The sequence below is a fragment of the Balaenoptera borealis genome, assembly GCF_965194805.1.
Source record: "Balaenoptera borealis genome assembly, chromosome: 1".
NCBI lineage: Eukaryota > Metazoa > Chordata > Mammalia > Artiodactyla > Balaenopteridae > Balaenoptera > Balaenoptera borealis.
This window is the reverse complement of record NC_138860.1, coordinates 85,843,361-85,864,216: the sequence shown is the minus strand read 5'-3', so window position 1 is coordinate 85,864,216 and position 20,856 is coordinate 85,843,361. Positions and strand designations below refer to the sequence as shown.

The 20,856-nt window shown below is 34.3% G+C and overlaps 1 protein-coding gene and 1 long non-coding RNA gene across 3 annotated transcripts in view; both read right to left on the bottom strand.

Annotated features, from left to right (window-relative positions):
* The window catches only part of GOLPH3L (golgi phosphoprotein 3 like), a 40,096-nt gene extending 19,338 nt beyond the window's left edge, over positions 1-20,758 (bottom strand). The window contains exons 1-2 of one of the 2 annotated variants that reach the window (XM_082362221.1): positions 20,546-20,758; positions 18,554-18,748 (exon numbers count right to left, since the gene is read on the bottom strand). In XM_082362221.1, the coding sequence (XP_082218347.1) occupies positions 18,554-18,736 (183 nt within the window). In that variant the 5' untranslated portion in view covers positions 18,737-18,748; positions 20,546-20,758. The remainder of the gene's footprint in view (positions 1-18,553; positions 18,749-20,545) is intronic. The other variant, XM_082362222.1, reaches the window with a different exon arrangement.
* The window catches only part of LOC309614300, a 276,916-nt gene that overhangs the window by 226,819 nt on the left and 29,241 nt on the right, over positions 1-20,856 (bottom strand). The window lies entirely within an intron of this gene.

Below are 20,856 nucleotides of genomic sequence, written 5' to 3'. Positions count from 1 at the left end.
CACTTTTCTTTAGGAAGTTATCTTTGAAATTTTAACATGCATGATCATTTAAAATTCATACAAGATCTAATTTATTATTAAAACAAATCAATATATTTATCACTCTCCTAGTTTGCCAATATTTTATCTTTTTTTTAACCTCACAAATTAGACATCATTATTAGCATCATCATTATTTTATAGAGGTAGCCCTTGTCTAGATTTACTCAGTTGCTTACCAAATTCTTTGCTCACCATTCCTTCTTCCATCTCAGACCTCCTTTCTGGTACCATTTTCCTTCCTCCTAAAGTAGAATTTCCTTAAATGAAAGTCTGTTGGAGGCAAACTCTATTTTGTTTATATGAAATATCTTTATTTTACCATTGTTTTTAAAATACTGCTTCTCTGGACATAAAATTCTAGGTTGATAGTTTTCTCTTTATCACATTGAAGATATTATGCCCTCCTAACTTCCATTGTTGCAGTGAGAAATCTATCACTCTTATTGATTGTGGTAGGCGATTTGTCTTTTTTCTTTTAGGTTCTTTAAGGTTTTCTCTCTTGGTGTTTTGCAGTTTGACTACAACATGACTGTGTGTGAACTTACGCGTCCTGTTTGGTAATATGCTTCCTGTGTCTGTACGTTCATTTTTTACTTCTCAAAAATTCTCAATTCTTATCTCTAAGAATTTTGGCTTTCCTTCATTTCCTTTTTTCTTTCTTTCAATCTTTCTTATTCTAACCTCCATGTCTTTTAATCTCTCCTTTATATTTTCCATTTTCCTTTGTCTCTATATTGATTTCACAAGAGTTAGTTCCTATCTGGCTTCCAATGTACTCTCTCCATTTATATTTAATATGTTAAACTATCCCTGAGATTTTGATTTCAACTATTTTTCATCTCTAAAAGTTTTATTTAGTTATTTTTCACATTTGCCTGGTCATTTGTGATCATTTCTTCTTGTTCATTTTGTGATTCTTATATTTCTTTAAAAATATCATAGATACTTCATATTGGTTGATCATTTTAATATCTAAGGTCTTTGAATGACCTGTTATTTGTTATTTCTGCTGATTCTTTCTCACGTGTATTTTTCTTTGTATGTTTGATGATATTTGATTAAGAGGTCCATATTTAATTTTTTTTGAATCTATGAGATTCTGGAGGCCTAAATTGAGGATATCTTCCTCTAGAGAGGAAGATCTGCACTTGCTTCTGCTGAGAGTAAGGCATGGTGGGACTGGGAGACTGCCACACAACAGGGACCACGTTTAAACCTAGCTTCTCCATTTTATTTCAACCCAAAAGTTTACTGCTGACCACCTAATTCCTGAATCTCTGGACTGATCTGGTAATTTGCCCCAGAGCAATCTGGTTTTCATGTTTGTTTTTCGCTCAAGTCTAGGATTTTAATTTTGGTGTTTGTTTGGGGGCCCTGAAGATTTCCTTTCCATTCCAAAGGAAAAATTAAGTCTTACCACTATACTGCCAGAAGTAGAGGTCTTCTAATTCCATTTTTCCCACAGCCAGGATGATCTTTAAGCTCAAAGCTAATCATATAACTCCCTTCCCTTCTGCTTAAAAATATTTCAAATGCTCCTCCCAGTCAAATCCAAATTTTTTAGTAATAGCACTTAAATCAGGAGGCTGCTTACTAGTCTCTCTCTGGCTTCTTTCCCCTAGAACACTATGCCCCAGCTTTCTGGAACCATGTTAAGTACTCTTAATGCATCTTTTTTGCCTACTGGCCTTTGCACACACAGTTCACTCTGTCTAGAAGAACCAATACTCTTCTTTACTCAACTCCTCCTTGTTCTTAAGGATTGAGTACAAGGGTCACATCTTCCATGTCACCTTCTCCAATATTATCTTTCCCTCCACTCCATCCTCTGGGTTAGATTCCTCACCTGGGTGTGTGTGTGTGTGTCTACTTCTCCCCTATCATTTATTATATCACATTGCAACCAACTGCTTGTCCTCAGTAGACTATAAACTCCTTAGGGAGAGAGTGATATACAGTATTTATCAATAAATGTTTTTTGAAAGCATAAATTTATGATTCAGAGTAAATATGTTAACCTGGCAAAAGGTCAGCTTGAATCATAAGCATCCCTAGACATATCCAAATTTCCTGAGGGCCTGATCTTAGACTAAAAGCTGGGATTAATTCTCTCCACTGCCTGCCTTGTGGCTACTTCAGGAGTAATACTTGTAACTCCTCTTTAAGGAGGCAGTAAGCCTTTTTTTTTCCCCATTAATACTTGGTTTATACAAGTTAGCTGCCTCATGAAGGTTAAACTATAACTTTATTTTACAATATATAATATACTTAGGCATAACTTTTATATAATCCTGGTGACTTTATGAATCTCAACAGGTGTGCAAACATTTCAGCCAGTATTAAAGCAATTAGAGGAAAGTTTTTCTTGTTTTTTCATTTCTGCCTGACCATATAATTTCTGTTTCAGTAACAATGATGTCAGACTGTCGACAGAACTATAAATGAGAATCACTGCAAATAAAGAAGCAATGGATGCTTCCCTGGTGGCGCAGTGGTTAAGAATCTGCCTGCCAATGCAGGGGGCATGGGTTCGAGCCCTGGTCTGGGATGATCCCAAATGCTGTGGAGCAACTAAGCCTGTGTGCCACAACTACTGAGCCTGCGTTCTAGAGCTCGTGAGCCACAACTACTGAGCCCACGTGCCACAACTACTGAAGCCCACACGCCTAGAGCAACAAGAGAAGCCACCACAATGAGAAGCTGGCGCACCGCTAGGAAGAGTAGCCCCCACTTGCCGCAACTAGAGAAAGCCCGTGCGCAGCAATGAAGACCCAAGGCAGCCAAAAATGAATTAAAAAAAAAAAAAGAAAAGAAGCAATGGAGACCAGGATGTATAAACTGTATGTTTTTCAATATTACCTTTCCCCATCATAGTATCTCATATTATATAAAACTCTTCAAATGTTTTTTAACTTTCTTTTTATTGAATCATATGCCATAATAGAAAAAAGTATAAAAGTACACATGAAGAGTTTTAAAAATGATTATAACTGTAAGTCCATTTTGCTCTAAATATATGGAGCTGTCTTGGTAAATTCTCAAACCATCTATAATAAAGATGCTGTGTTAAAGGGCCACTGCTTTAGTATGCAGGATGATCTAGCACATGTATACTGAAATTCAGCATTCAGTCATTAAATTTAATTACCAAAGGCTATATACATGAAGGAAAAGAGAAAAAGAAAAATTTTAGGATCTACTAAAAATACCAAAATTGCACACTACTTCATGACCAATAGAGACTATTGGAGAATTGGCAGAATGAGATCTTTGGATAGTAGATTTTTTTTTTGTCTTGATTATAAACGTAATAGATGATTGTCAAAAAAAAAAAGATCGTATTTTAGAAATGTATAATTTAGAAAGTAAAAGTCTCCTATAATCTTATCACCTCCACATAACAGTTTAGTGGACATTTTCTAGATTTTACATACATAGTCTATTATATATTTGTTAATATTACATACAGAAATAAGATCATATTGAGTGGCAACTTTTCCACTTAGCTATTATTTTGGATATCTTTCCACATCACTAAACACAGAGCTACCTCAATCATTGTTACGACTGCATAGTACTGCATTTTAGATGCACTATAGTTTTTTGTTTTTGTTAGTAAATTTATTTAGTTATTTTTGACTGCGTTGGGTCTTCGTTGCTGTGTATGGGCTTTCTCTAGTTGCGGTGAGCGGGGGCTACTCTTCGTTGCGGTGCACGGGCTTCTCATTGCAGTGGCTTCTCCTGTTGCGGAGCACGGGCTCAAGGCTCACGGGTTTCAGCAGTTGTGGCTCGCAGGCTCTAGAGCGCAGGCTCAGCAGTTGTGGTGCACGGGCTTAGTTGCTCCATGGCATGTGGGATCTTCCTGGACCATGGCTCGAACCTGTGTCCCCTGCATTGGCAGGCAGATTCTCAAAAACTGCGCCACGAGGGAAGCCCCTAAATGCACTATAGTTTATCTACCCAAGTCCTTACTGATGTATGTATCGGTTGCTTACAAATTTTTGCCATTATAAAAAAAAATGCTATAAAGAAATATTCATTTGTATGTGTATTTCTGTTGAATAAATTCCCAGAAGAAATTTTTGAGTCAAAGATTATACATATAGAAATTTTTTATAATGCTATTTTATTCTTGTAAAAGGTTGGACAATAAGGTTTCAATAAATTCAGACAGTCAACACTTTGCACTGAATTTCTGCCTAGTGAAGTATTCGTTATTCAAACCTTTTTAAAGACACACTTTATAACAACAATGAAGGTTAAAGATTTTAAAGTTGCCTGCTTGGGGTAAAAAGAGGAAAGAAAGCAAAGAAACTTAAAGCATCATTAAAAGGAGTTTTAAAAAATATGGTTCGAAAATCCTTATGATAAATTTGAATGAAAAACAGGCAAATACATAATTGTATATTCAGGATTATCACAATTATGTAAAATACTGTCTACAAACCAACCAAAAAAGTGGTTTTCTAATTTTTCCAAATTATCTACACTGAAAAAAAAATGTTTCTCCCCGACCAAATCTGAGGATTCAACATAAAAATTGCTTCACTTTCCATGAGAGAAAGAATTTTACTGTTTCTTCTTGAAGCCTTTTCTATATGCCCAGTTCCAAAGCCCAATGTCTGCATGATGATCTCCAGGGTTATCAAAAATTATACAAGAAAAAAGAAGTTTTACAAGCAAAACGAATTTTAATTCATTTTTTTCCTCTAAAAAATTACTTTAAGAAGAGTTAATTTACTATTTTCCTTTGAAGTGCTCTATAAAAAGAGTGGCTTCCAGGATTTGATCTAAATTCCTCTTTTATAAATTAATGTGATTCATTCTAACTCCAATTAATATTTCTATGTCCACAGATCCAAAAGAGACATTTTATTTATTTATTTTTATTGGAGTATAGTTGCTTTACAATATTGTGTTAGCTTATACTGTACAGCAAAGTGAATCAGCTATACGTATACATATATCCCCTCTTTTTTGGATTTCCTTCTCATTTAGGTCACCACAGAGCACTGAGTAGAGTTCCCTGTGCTATACTATATGTCAGTCCCAATCTCCCAATTCATTCCCCCACCTTCCACCTTGGTATCCATACGTTTGTTCTCTAGGTCTGTGTCTCTATTTCTGCTTTGTAAATAGGATCATCTATACCAATTTTTTCAGATTCCAAATATATGCATTAATATGTGATATTTGTTTTTCTCTTTCTGACTTACTTCCCTGTGTATGACAGTCACTAGGTCCATCCAAGTCAAAAGAGACATTTTAGAAAAGAGATTAAGCATTAACAAAAGCTCACTCTGCTTAATCATAATGGGGAATAAGGAACTGTGACCTGGATGTTATTCTGGTTTAACAGATGATTTCAGCATGATTGTGAAGAATGGATTATAAACCTAGACAAATGGATACAATTTCTCAAGCCGTGAAAGCCAGGAATCCTAATCACTAGGCCACCAGGGAACTCCCCCTGTGCCCTTTTTAAAATAAAAACCACTATCAAAAGTTCAGAAAATAAAAACAACATGGAAATGCCTTGTCAGTGAAAAGGAAATCCAAAATAAAGGAAAGTAACTGGTAATCTTTGAATATTTCTACATAAGCTTTAAATCTCATTTTGGCCAGTAAAAATGTACTCAATTTTTTATTCTAAAAAATTTTTAAATGATTGTAGCACCAAAAACAGTAACAGTAACTTACATGCCTTTCTTTTCCCACAATCTGTTACTTATGAGAAAATGGAATTTTCATTGCTACACACCATCCAAAGAAAGTTGAAAAGGGGGAGTAAAAAATCTGAAAATGTGTGTAAGGCACTAAATCTACTTCCCTACAACTCCTCAAATGATTTAAAATAGATTTAGAAACACATAAAGGCATTTATGGTATGTTCAAACCTCAGAAGAGCCAAACTAGGTAAATGCAGATATATCTTTTGTCTTCAAATAGATCTTTTCTCCCTGATTAAAAAGTAATATACATATATTTTAGAAAATATGGAAAGAAAAAAAGAATCATAAAAAATAAAATAAAAATTGCTCATAAATTCTATCATCTTATCATCATTTTGGTGTATGTAAAACCAGATTTTTCTTTATATATGCAATACACATATCTTCTCTCATACCCACCAATTTTCCCATCTGCTTCTCCCCCCACCCCAGTTGTGGGGCTTCCTTTCATAGAACAGCTTTGTGTAAATTATGGAACAGAACATATACACTATAAATTTTCATAAAATACTGGGGAGTAGAAGTAAAAGAAACTGTGAGAGAGGTAATTTCTTAATCTTTCATAACAGGGAGTCAATAGGATATTGCCTAAATTGGAATCATGTGGTTTAAGAAAACATGACTCCAACACCATTTTCTAAACACATTTTTGGTTTAACATTTCTAAACATACACAAACTATAGAGATTATTAACCTCTATGTATCCATCATCTAGCTTCAATAGCTACCAGTACAATCTTTCATCTATACCTCTCACCCCAACTCCAGATTATTTCAGTGCAAATCCCAGCCGCTGAAACATATCATCCATAAAATATTACAATAATCTCTCCAAGAGATGAAGGAAAAAAAATGCAATACTTCACACCTAAAAAAATTAATAATTCCTTAATACTATCAAATATTCAGTAAGCGTTCAAATTCCATCAATTGTTTAATGCATTTTTAGAATACCTGGTTTGTTTGAATTAGGAGCCAAACAAGGTCCACACATAGTCTTATTTTTTTCATAAGCTCTTTTTTAACCTTAGTGGGGTCTTTTAGTAAATGATATCTTGTGATGAAGAAAAGCAATATTCAGTTTAACCTCAATTTCCCTTTTATGTCAAATTCAAGTAACATTACACTCAACATTTTAAAAAAATGGAGTAAATCATACTACATGTGCTATTTTTAAAGTAAAATGTAATAAATATAATTTTACTTAAATTTAACATAAAAAGAAAATGAACTGAAACTGAAGGAATTACTGAACTTCAAACATTTCCTTATTACAAGAGATTTTCCTAAAAGACTCATTTCTAAGGTTAAGAAATTAGATTAAGAGGTTGAGTTTTTTGTTTAAAGTAAATGTTTCAATATTAGACAACATCTAATTGACCTCTTACTATAAAAAATAAAAGTTAATATTTCTCCTATGCTTTCTCCCATCTTTATTCCTTTACTTCCCAATTTTTTAATTATAAATTTATATGGCTATTATTTTTTATTGATATAATTGACATATAACTTTATATTAGTTTCAGGTGTACAACATGATTCTATATATGTATATATTGTGAAATGATCCTCACAATAAATCTACTTAACATCCATCATCAAACATAGTTAACTACAAATTTTTTCTTGTGATGAGAACTTTTAATATCTACTCTCAGCAACTTTAATATATACAATACAGTATTATTAACTATAGCTACCATGCCAAAGATTACTTCTCCAGGACTTATTTTATAACTGGAAGTTTGTACCTTTTTGATTACCTTCACTCATTTCACCTACCCACCCCCAATCCCTACCTCTGGCAACCATCAATCTGTTCTATGTGTCTATGAGTTTTGTTTTTTTTTTAATTCTTCATATAGGTGAGATCATGCAGTATCTTTTGTCTGACTTATTTCAGTTCACTTTGTTTATTATTTATTGAGTATTTATATGTGTCAGGTTGATTTAAACATTTTATAGAAGTAATTTAATTCTTACAATAGCACTATGAAGTCAATATTATTTTCTCTATAAAATGAGTATAAGGAAATAATGTGGAAACCGAGGCCAAGTCAAATATTTAGTAAGTGGTAGACTTTGCACTTTAATGTAGCTATGTCTGCTTCCAAAGCCTGTGTTGTTTTTTTTTAAAAAATAAATTTATTTATTTATTTTTGGCCACACTGGGTCTTCATTGCTGCATGCAGGCTTTCTCTAGTTGCAGCGAGTGGGGGCTACTACTCTTTGTTGCGGTGCATGGGCTTCTCATTGCAGTGGCTTCTCCTGTTGCAGAGCACGGGCTCCAGGCATGCGGGCTCAGTAGTTGCGGTGCACGGGCTCAGTAGTTGTGGCTCGTGGGCTCTAGAGCACAGGCTCAGTAGTTGTAGCGCACGGGCTTAGTTGTCCCGCGGCATGTGGGATCTTCCCGGACCAGGGCTCGAACCCATGTCCCCTGCACTGGCAGGCGGATTCCTAACCACTGCACCACCAGGGAAGCCCCCAAAGCCTGTGTCTTTAAACACTGCCCATAAGAAAATTAGAAAATGCAGTAAATAATCACATTGAGATGTATGATAAACGCAAGGGAATTTAGAGAATGGAAAGATCACTGTTTGATTTGTGATAGGCTTTGAAAGGAAATGTAGAATTTAAATTAAAACAAACTATGGGGACAGTAACATGGTAGGAATATATAAAAAACAAATGTGGGGATTCTGGGAAGTTGCAGAGTAGGAAGCACCAGAAATTTGTCTTCCCACCTAGACAACAACTGTATCAGTAGAATCTGTCTGACATAACTATTTTGGAACTCTGGAGGCTACCGAAGGCTTGCAACTTCCAGGGGAAGATGTGAATCATAAATTACAGTTAATTCCAGTCAATTTCAAATCTTAGTTTAGCAGAGGCTACCCATCTCCCATCCCCTCACCCCATGGCAGGCAGCTATGCATATGTTCTTAGAGCAGCTTACATGCCCCTACTAGGATCTAGGGTGGGCAATAAGGACTCTGTCCTCCAAATATCAGATATCAGGGATCTGCATTCTGATCATGGAAGTGCAGACACAGAGGCCATTATTGTAACCTCCCTGGTTTGCTGCAAGCCCTTCCCCTTCTGGTGACTTCCAGGTGATTTAAAGGGCTTATGCTTTTTCCCTCCTCTTCATTTTCCTTTCCCCTCTTTTTGGAGCCAGATACCAAAGACTAGGACATTCAAAAGTAACTACATACACAGGGGAAATTAGAAGGTTATTGTAAATGCCCAAGGAAAGGCACAGGCTCAGAAAAGACTTGAGAAGACCTTAATTTTACACTTTAGGCTGATCCTCAGCACAAAAATAGCCTACAACAATTTAAAAAAAAAAAAAAAGCATTACACCATACACAAAAATCAACTCAAAACGGATTAGACTTGACCGTAACTCCTGAAACAGTAAAACTACAAGAAGAAAACAGAGTAAGCTCCTTGACATTGGTCTTGGCAATGTTTTTTTTGGACTTGACACCAAAAGTACAAGCAACAAAAGCAAAAAAATCAACAAGCAGGACTACATCAAACTAAAAAGCTTCTGCACAGCAAAGGAAACCATCAATAAAATGAAAAAGCAACACATGGAATGGGAGAAAATATTTACAAACCACATATCCAATAAGTGATTAATATCTAAAATACACAAGGGACACACATATTAATAACTCAACAGCAAAAAACCAAATAACCCAATTTAAAAATGGGCAAAGGACCGGAACAGACATTTTTCCAAAGAAAACATGTAAGTGACCGAAAGGTATAGGAAAAGGTGCTCAACATCATTAATCATCAGGGAAATACAAATCAAAACCACAATGAGATAATGCTTCATACCTGTTAGGATGGTATTATCAAAAAGATAAGAGATAACAAATGCTAGCAAGAATGTGGATAAAAGGGAAACTTTGTACACTGTTGGTGGGAACGTAAACTGGTACAGTCACTATGGAAAACAGTATGGAGGTTTCTCAAGAAATTAAAAATAGAACTACCATATGATCTAACAACCCCATTTCTGGGTGTACATCCAAAGGAAAAAAAATCATTATTTCAGAGATATCTGTATTGTCATGTTTATTGCAGCATTTTTCACAGTAGCCAAAGTACAGAAACAATCTAAGTATCCATCAATGGATAAATGGATCAAGGAAAAAAAATGTTACTCAGTCTTAAAAAAGACAGAAATCCTGACATTTGTGACAACATGGAAGAATCTGGAGGGCATTATGCCCTGGAGATATTTCACCTGGAGGTGAAATAAGCCAGAGAGAAAGACAAACATTGCATAGTATCACTTACATGTAAAATCTAAAAAATCTGAGCTCCTAGAAACAGAAAGTAGAAAAATGTTTGCCAGGGACTGGGGGGTGGGGGGAAATAGGGAGAGGTTGGTAAAAGGGTACAAACTTTCAGTTACATGATGAATAAGGTTTGAGGGTCTAATGTGGTGACTATAGTTGATAACACTGTATTGCTATCTACTTTTTCTTTTTTTAAGTAGAGTTGATTTACAATATTGTGTTAGTTGCAGGTATACAACAAAGTGATTCGGTTAGATAGATAGATTGATATATAGATATAGATAGATAGATAGATATAGATAGATATATTCTTTTTTTCTGATTCTTTTCTATTATAGGTTATTACAGATGCTGAATATAGTTCCCTGCGTTGTTACAGTAAATACTTGTTTATTTTATATATGGTGATGTGTATCTGATAACACTGTATTGTACAGCTGAAATCTGCTAAAAGAATAGATCATAATTGTTCTCTCTCACACACACACAAAGGTAAATATATGTTAGGTGATGGATGTGTTAATTAACATGATGGGGGGAATCTTATCGCAATGTATACATATATCAAATCATCACGTTATATATTTTAAATATTTTACAATTTTGTCAGTTATACCTAAATAAATCTGAAAAAAATAAAGACAAAACAAAACAAAAACCAGGAAACTCTGGGTAAGGGGCATAATCTGATTTCCAGAGTTACCATATCATTAGATTCAAATGTCTAATTTTCAGTCAAAAAAATCATAAGACATATAAAGAAACTGTTCAGTATGCCGACTCAAAGGAAAAAAAAAAATGACAGAAACTGTCCCAGAAAGACCAGATGGCAGACCTAGTAGACAAAGACTTTAAAACAACTATTTTAAAGATTCGCAAAGAACTAAAGGAAGATGTGGAGAAAGTCAGGAAAATGATGTATGAACAAAATGGAAATATCGGTAAAGAGGCAGAAAACCTAAAAAGAAACCAAAAAGGAATTCTGGAGCTGAAAGTATAATAACTGAAATAAAAAAATTTACTAGAGGGATTCAAAGGAAGATTTGAGCAGACAAAAGAATTAACAAACTTGGAGACAGGACAAACTGAAATTATTGAGTCTGAGGAACAGAAAGAAAAAAGATTGAAGAATAATGAACAGATCCTAGGGAACTGTGGGATATCAACAAAAGTAAACCAACGTACACATTTTGGGCCTTCCAGAAGAGAGAGCAAAAGGGGCAGAGAGATTATTTGAAGAAATAATGGCCAAAAACTTCCCAAGTTTGATGAAAGATATACATATAAATATCCAAAAGCTAAATGAACTCCAAATAGGATGAACTCAAAGAGACGCACACTGAGTCACATTAAAATCAAACTGTTGAAAGTCAAAGACAAAGAGAGATCTTGAAAGCAACAGAAGATAAGCCACTTGTCCCATACAAGAGATGCTCAATAAGATTGTCAACAAATTTCTCATCAGAAACTTTGGAGGCCAGAAGGCAATGAGCTGATATATTCAAAATGCTAAAAGAGAAAAAAACCCCAACAAACCTGTCAACCAAGAATTCTATATCTGGCAACACTATCTTTCGAAAGTGAAGGAGAAATTAAGACATTCCCAGATAAACAAAAACTCAGGGAGTCTTTACCACTAGGCCTGCCCTGCAAGAAATGCTAAAGAGAGTCCTACAGGTACAAAAGAAAGGACACTGGACAGTAACCCAAAGCAGTATGAAGAAATAAAGATGTCAGTAAAGGTAAACATATGGGCAATTACAAAAGCTAGTATTATAGTAAAAATGGTTTGTAACTCCATTTTTTGTTTTCTACATGATTTAAGAGACTAATACACTTTATTATTTTTTTTCCCAATGAGGTATATACTTTCTTTTTTTTGAGACTAATACACTTTAAAACATTAGTCTAAAAACGATAAAGTTAGTATAACTTTGGTTTGTTACTCTACATTCTGTTTTGTACATAATTTAAGAGACTAATGCATCATAATTAGTTTAACTTTCGGGGCACAAATGTATAAAGATCTAATTCTGTAACATCAAGAACTAAAAGGGGTGGGATAGAGCTATACAGAGGCAGAGTTTTCCTATTTTATTCAAGTTAAGTTGGTATAAATTCAAATTAAAGTGTTATAACTTTAGGATGTTAAATGTAATCCCCATGGTAACAACAAAGAAAATAGTTACAGAATATACAGAAAACGAAATGAGAAGAGAATTAAAACATTTTAGTATACTTATGTTTGGTTTGAACATAAATTCCACAATTTATTGGCCAGTTTAACTTTGACTCCCATAAAGAGAGGATAATATTTGCCTTGCAGGATCAAGCAAGAGAAAGTGCAAAATGTTTTGAAAACTCTATGTTATACTAATAAAATATGAAGAGGGAGAGAAAAGAGATGAAATGGCTCCCATCAAGTTTACAGAGTCAGTGGTTACTGCCAAAAGTCCAAATTTAAGCAAGACAGGATTTTGTCTTAATATCAATACCAGATATTTTAGAAGACAACAGTGTGCAACTGGTGGTTGGGGGAGCATACAGAGAGGCAGGCTCTCAATGAAACAGCTTAAACTATATTTTCCTACTGTTAAAATAGGACATTGGTCTCGCAGTTTATTTCCTTTTGTACCAATAGTAAATAATTCTTTGCGGTTATATGACTAGATATAATTTTAAAAAAGAAAAACAAAACTTTTTCTTTTTTAATAACAGCCTGTGTTAATAAAAACCACAAAACCTGACAAACGAGTCTTTCTGATACACTTGCCCTATTCACAATGGCAATACTAGTGACAAGAGATTTATTGTTCATTTTGTGCTATCAGGAAACTAAAAGACCAGGTTGTGACCTAAATTATAAATTATGCTTTTAATCTTTTGATTTTAATAAAATGTTTTAGAACTCAGCAACTTTCAAAGAGGAGCAATTTTCTCCATCTATAGCCATTCATCCACAAGTTGTGTACTGACTTATTGTGACTGATTTTTTTTTTAACTTACTGATTGTTCACTGAGATTTTTTTTACCAGCTTCAAAAATGTTTGCACTTCCAATCTCCCATCACTAATAAATTACAATGAGTAAATTATAACTGATGAAGGATCATTAGTAAGCTTGAAAAGCATAGCATTAACATATTTTATATTTATAATTTAAAATGAAAGTTTTATTCAGTTTGATTTATCATTTTTATATATGTACGGTGACATTGTTTGAAAGAACATAGTTGGTAAGTACAAGAATATTGTTAGCAGCACTATTCATAATGGACTCCTGAATATCCATCTACCAGTAGAATGAATGGTCATATATTCATATAATGAAATACTATATTGCAATAAACTGAATTAAATTATATGCAACAACATGGATGAATTTCAAACATATTGGACAAAAGAATACATGACAGTATTAATCCTAAAACATAAAGTTTAAAAACAGGCAAAACTAAAATATATTGTTTAGGGATATATACACATGTTAAAACTACAGGGAGGTAGGACAGCATGTGATTAGGGAAGGGCACAAGATGATGCCTCCAGGATTCTGACAATGTTCTATTGATGGTGGTTACATGAATGTTTGCTTTAAAATTGCTTGTTAAATTTTACATATGTGTTTTATACACTTTTTTGGATGTGCTATATTTCACAATTTTTGAAAAGTTAAACAATAAAACACACAACTGGATGTCCAGCTCTGGTACTTGTTTCAAAACATCTGAGTTCATTTAAAGGAGATGGGATGCTTTCAAATATTTGTGATTTTTCCAGCTGCAAATCACTGAAATTATTACAAACATCCAGCTCATGTTCTTTTTTCCTAGAAACTGTCTCTCTTCACAGACTAACTCTGCTTATCTTCAGAATTCAGGTTAAGAGTTATCCCATCCCAGAAGTCTTTCCCAGTATCTCTTCTCCTTCCCTCTCCCACCTACTACTTTCCACACCCATCCAAGTTAGGTGTCTTTCTTTGTTCCCTCAGTACTCAGAACATAGTTATGCATATATCGCACTGTACTCCAACAGTCCGCTGACTTTCCTGACCCCCTCCTAACTTCTCCAGCCATCCCCAGGCCACTAGACTATAAATAATCTCAAAAGCAGGGACTATTGTTTTTGTTCTCTTCTAATATTCAGCACTTGACATATATGAGACATTCAATAAATTTTTGGTGACTAAACAAATGAATGAAAATATATTTCCCTAATACCAATGAACAACACTTCTTGTCGATTTTTACTCCAGTGACATGAGAAATATGGTGAAAAGCTTTTATGTCACAGTGCTTAGTAAGCACTCAATAAATGGCATTATTAAGCAAGAGCTTTGCAAGGAAGGGAAGAGGGTTAAAAAACACTACCCAAATTTAAAAGATTATGGCCAAAAGTCAAAAGCATTAGTAGGTTCACTCCTCTTACAGGTAACTTAATTATAAAGATTTTCATAAAGAACAAGTTTTAAATATATTAGCAATTTAATTAAAGCATTAACTGTCCATGAATCAATACAAATATCTATATCAAAACTCTTAACAAAGGCAATAATGACAAATAAACAGGATCTTGATTTCAACAGGAAATAAATCTATTTTATTTTGGTCAGGCTGGTGCTCAAGTTTAATTTTCTCAGTTGAGGTCAGTGTTATTGAACTGAGGTAACATATAATTTTAAACGTATTTGAAAGGTTAGACTCTTCAACATAAAAATTTCTTGATTATTTCACAAGACAATGAAGCTTAATATTTTAAACCAGTCTGTGGCAGCTACTACTCAGAAGACTCTTAAGAAAGGATGACAGTAATATTTCACAAGCAATCTGACTATATGACCTGCTGTCATTTTTTTCTAGGCCTACAATTCTTGAAATATTAGTGTCATTATGTTATTTTCTACGTATAGGCTTTTTAAAACATAATTTAAAAAATTATAGCATTAGGTTCTATACTGAAAACTTTATGAAACTCTTCAGCAAAAGTTAACTTTGAGACATTGGGATGCAAAGTTTAACATTGGCTTTTTTTTTTTTTTTGACATGTCACAAATAAACCATGAAAAAACAAGAAATTACATACATACCAAAACATATATTCACAAAGAACATAGAGCAAAAATATTCTTCAATTGGATACAAAAATGAAATGGACATTGCTGTTTTCATCAGGCTGATCCCCTTTTACTTAAAGGAAAGAGTCTAAGTCTCGCCTGGCACTTAAAATCATTCCTACTCTGATCCGAGTCTAATTTGTCAATTCTGAATCTCACGGTTTTCTAAGAACACCATCTACTTCAGTCATACTGGTACTCAATTATCTCCCAAATTCATCAAGCTTATGAAACCTTTGCTCACTCATCCAGAATGTGTTCCCTTCCCTTCTTCCATTTATGTAAATCCTATCCGTTCTTACAGGCCCAGCTGGTTTTACTGCCTTCTGTTCTTCCCCAGATTATTCCCACTTATGATGATCTCTCCTCCCTCCAACTTCCTCTGCTCTTACTGTTCTAACTTGGTAACACTTGCTGTTTTTTAGTTGTCATTTACTTCTTTAAAAATCTTTTGAATTGTGAAATATAATGCACACACAGAAGAGTACACAAAAGTGAAAAGCTCAATGATTTATCCCTAAGTGCATATCCATGAAACTTTCCCCAAGTAGAGAAACAGAAAACTGTTAGCACCCAGAAACCCCTTCATGCTCTTGTCTAATCACTAAAACTCCCCTCCTCCCCTGCTCGTCACTACTCTAACAACTATGGTAATCCCCTTCTTGCTTTTCTGTATATTTTACCACCTAAATATGCAATCCCAGATACCATAGTTTAGTTTTTTGAATTTTATATACACATAATCATACAATATGTATTCTTTTGTGTCTGGCTTCCTTTATTGAACATATATGAGAATCATACATGTTTTGTAACAATGTTCATTTCCATTCTATATAGAAAATATATTTATACTCATTTAAATAAATGAATGATTCATTTTTATCCACTCTTCTGTTGATGGAGCTTTGGGTTACTTAATTTTTAAAAAGACGTATTATTTGTTTCCCCAGCTAGAATGCAAGTTTCTGGAGGACAGGGACAATATATTATACTACTTTATATTTACCTTAGTATTTGTATAATGCTAAACACATTAAACATTGATTAAATAAATCAACAAGTGGTTTGAGAGATAAGAAGAAAATAAGTTGAGCTGGAAATCAATGTAGTATTTTTTAGAGAAAGTTATGTAACTGGCATTTTGGAGCAACTATTACTACTTTAATAAATCAGAAGGTTTGACCTCTCCTATTTATGTACGCCTAAGGATTTATCATTTCTCATTCTTTCTGAGCCAACTGAAAGCTAAAAACTTAATTTATCAGCTATCTCCAAAAATAAAATTCAAACAATTCAAAAGGTGGATATTATCTGCCCGTCTTTATACAGTATTTCACCAATATGTTGAATACGTACTATGATCATAGCTCTAAACAAGCTCCTTTTTTTATCCTATTTCCTTAAGTTTATATTAACTATTATAAATTTAGAAACACACAAAGAGAAGTCCAAAGGCAGTTTCGCTACAGAACAGAAGCAAAAATTCTAGTACCTAGGTTCAGCAGGAAATTAATCATTCCTATTCAAAACTAAAACAAACAAAACAGCTTTTTAGATCTAATATGCTCTTCTGTTTTAGTGAGTGAATGTTTCCTAGGCACCGTGTAAACATCTCAAAATAGTATTTATACCACCTAATCTTCAGACCTACTCTGACTTTCTCTTAGAGAGTCAGTTTTGCTTTTTCATTTATTTGACTTTTATAAAACTAGAGCCTCACCAACCTTCTCAGCAAACAGGAAAATATACTTCCGGGCAAGATTTTATGATATATTTGCATCTTGGCCAAGTACACATGGGCATGTCTCTAACGTTAGTTTTAATAATACACAGGCTATAACAAGTCTTGTAATTTCTGTTCAAGTTGGTAATTTGACATGACAAAAATCAGAGAAGGGAAAAGTGGTAAAGAAAAACTAAACTAAACTAAAATAAAATAAGGGTATTCTCAAGTTGAGGAGTCAATGTAGAAAAGAAGAGATATTACTAGATGTATGTAACCAATTCATTTCTAAGAACAATGCTAAAAGCCACATTTAGTATTTTTTTAATATAAAGTAACATTTTAATTTGATAAGTTTTCAAAACTGAGGCCAATAATAAATATGCCTCTTTTTGTACTCACCAAAGTCTTCTTAAAAAGGAAGTAGATTGTTTAAAATATTATTTGTATATCCTTTTTTTTTTTGGCTGCACTGTACAGTATGTGGGATCTTAGTTCCCCAACCAGGGATCAAACCCTCGCCCCCTACTTTGGAAGCGTGGAGTCTTAACCACTGGACCACCAGGGAAGCCCCTATTTGTATATTTTTATAACCTCTTCATTAGCGAAGAAAGTGATGGGAAAACACAATAAAAAGTTAAATGACAAGTGAAGGATAATGTATACTACTAGTAGAAAAGCCAAGAAAATATTTGGTTGTATCACAAGATTTGCTATCTCCACTAATTTCATTATAAAATAGATGTTCTGTTAATAAGGGAAAAATTAGAAGAAAAGGGAAAGCTGTAATTAATTTTAAAACATTTTCTAAAATAATCCTCATCAATTGTTGATATTTAACTTCTAAAAATCCACAGAATAGAGGGACTTCCCTGGTGGTCCAGTGGTTAAGACTCCTCGCTCCCAGTGCAAGGGGCCCAGGTTCCTGGTCAGGGAACTAGATCCCACAGGCCACAACTTAGGTTTTCATGCTGCAATTAAAGATCCCACGTGCCCTCAACTAAAGATCCCGCACGCGGCAACGAAAACCTGCACGTGGCAACAAAGATCCCACATGCTGCAACTAAGACCCGGCACAGCCAAATAAATAAATAAATATTTTTTTAAAAAATAGCTGTTCTGCTTGTTCAAAACCACTAATAAAAATAAAAATAAAGACACACAGTATAGAATAAAAGTTATTCTTACTGTATTATAAGAAACCAACCCCTGTTTATTTTTGTAAGACAGCTAATCATACATGTTCCTTGTCTTCTCATTTAAAAGACTTTTCTCCCCAAAACTCAAGAAGACTTCAATGTGTGAGCCCTCTTTCTTAGTTTAATAAGAGGTTATTTCACCATCAATCTCACTTGGGAAACTACAAGTACAAACACTTTACACTGTGTTATATCTTCTAAAATTCTGGAGTAATTTTGTAATTAAATTATACTTCAAGTAATTATACTTCTGGATTTTACCCTCCAAGTATCAACCACACTCCCAAACTCCCCCATCCCCCAGATGGCTGAAGCACAATTCTAAGGCCAATTTAGTATTAATGAAAATATTTTATCAGATTACTTCCTAAAAACATTCCAATATTTAAGTCTTTGAGACAGTCTAGCAAATCCAATTGCATTACCTCTTTATCTTTTAGTCCCAGGAGCAATACTTCTTCCATAAGCGTGAGGCGGATATCCTTAGAGTCTTCAGTGTCCTCATTGTCTTGACTTCTGTCTTGATTAGCGTCTTCCTCACTTTCCACCTTCTTTTCAGAGTTCTTCCCTACTTCTGTACGACGGGCCCGGTGAGTTAAAGTGGTCATTCTTACCTGTCTCTGGAGGGGGTGATGAAAAAATATCTATATGTGTGCTTATGTAAATAAACATCTAGATATTCATACATGCATACTAAAAATGTATACAGGTAAGAAATATTTACAAACTTAAATAAAGGAAAGAGTAATGACCAGAAAAAATTACGTGGATAACAATATCTTTTCCAAAGTACAATAGGTTGAACTCCACTGGAGGCATTGACAAGAAATCAAATCATTAATTCTAAAGACCAGTAGAAAGGACCGACTTTTAAGCCTGCTGATTTCTTGTGCATAACCTAATCACATAATCATTGTGATCCTTTCACAAAATGGATTCTCCCCAAGTTAAATAATATGGAACAGCAAAAAATTGTGAGCATCCAGCTCCAAAAAGCATACAGTAATTTATGTGCAATTTCTATAAATATTCAAGTTCATTATAAAACATACAAAAAAAAGTTAAAAAAATTAAGAAAAACTAAATAGAAATATATGTTCCAATATTTCCTTCCCAAACCCTAATGACTCATTTCATGCATTCACTTTGGAGATTACCAGTCTAGAGGATAACACTCAGAAGATCGTGTGTAGTAATTCCATATAGCTAGAAAACTTTCATCTCTATCCCTAGGCTAGCCACCTTGCAAATACACAAACAGCTGGCAACAAAAAGCACTGGCAAGAGAATGTTAAAAGATTAGCAGATTCTTTCTCAAGTACAAAAAAAATCAGAGCACAAGCCCTTTTATACCATGCACTATAGTTGTTTTAAAAATCTACAGTCAAGAGAAATTGCACTACCATGTGTGATAAAGTTTAAAGTTAGCATACTTTAGATAAATCTAAATGTCATTTTTTAAGATGAAATACAATAAATATTTTAAATCAGCAATTATTGAAAATAGCTTTTTCAAGATCAAAAGAATGCATTCAAGAGCCTCTGTGACTGGATCCCATTCTATCTTCTACAACATCTTCCATTACTCCCAATTATGTACTGTTAAACCATTTCTCAAACATGTCCATGCCTTCCACCTCTCTCCTTTGTACAGGCTGGATTTCTCTCCCTTTTCCCTTCCTTTCTAAATTCTACACATTCTTCAAAGTCCTATTGAGGACTCACTGTAAAGCCTTCAGTGAATCTGCTTCTCCATTACCCCTATGTCCCACAGCCAGAATAGGTCTCTCCTCAGCTGTACTTTCACACAACTTTATTTATACTTACTTCCTTTAAAGTATTTATTATAGTCTTTCTTTTGGTATGGCTGCCTCTCAACTGTAAACTTCTTGAGGGCAGGGATATTGTCTTCTTGGGTTTTTATATTCTCCATAGCAACTAGCACAATGTCTTTAACGTTGTAACTGCTCGATAAATATATACCGATTAAAATGAATACTCAGAAATGCATGTAAACATTTAAAAAAGAAATACAAATGAAGTGACTTACAAAAGATTCTTTGTACAAGGCTATATTTCAAATAATTCTTGGCGGGAGGTGGGAAGAAGAGTGAAAGAGGAAGAGAAGCATGAAATAAATGCTTAAGGGCACTAACCCTATCTGGCACCGTGAATAGAGCTTATATCCTAATCCAGTCCAAGAAACTAAATCTTCAGGGCAAAAAAATAATGGGGCATTTTCTTTGAAAAATTAATCGCCCTTGGACATTTACTAAAGACCCTATTTGAAAAAAAACTCCCAAGGGTCCCAAAATTAAATAAATAAAAACCTCCCTCTCCCCACAAAATGAAAAATTTGGAGGTTTTTTTTTTTTTTCGACGTTAGAAAATGTATTGATATTTCCCCCGTTGCTTACCTGACGTTACTTCCTGGGTTACGGCCAAACTCAGGCTGCAGCTTGCGCTCTATTTCAGGGGGACACCTGTCCCCACCCCCACCCCCCACCCCCGTCCGAGTAGGTGAAAAACTTCTCAGCCACGCAGAGAGAACAAACTTCCTGATCCTTCGATGCAGAGAAGGAATAACACATCAGCTTCCTCAGGATCACTAGGCAACCTACCTTGGTGTTTCTTCATTGGACCAATCAGAAACCTCCAAGGTTGAGTTCAGCCAATCGGAGCTTACGAGGGGAGGCTCTCCCCCCGCCCGGCTATTGCGTTGCGATCC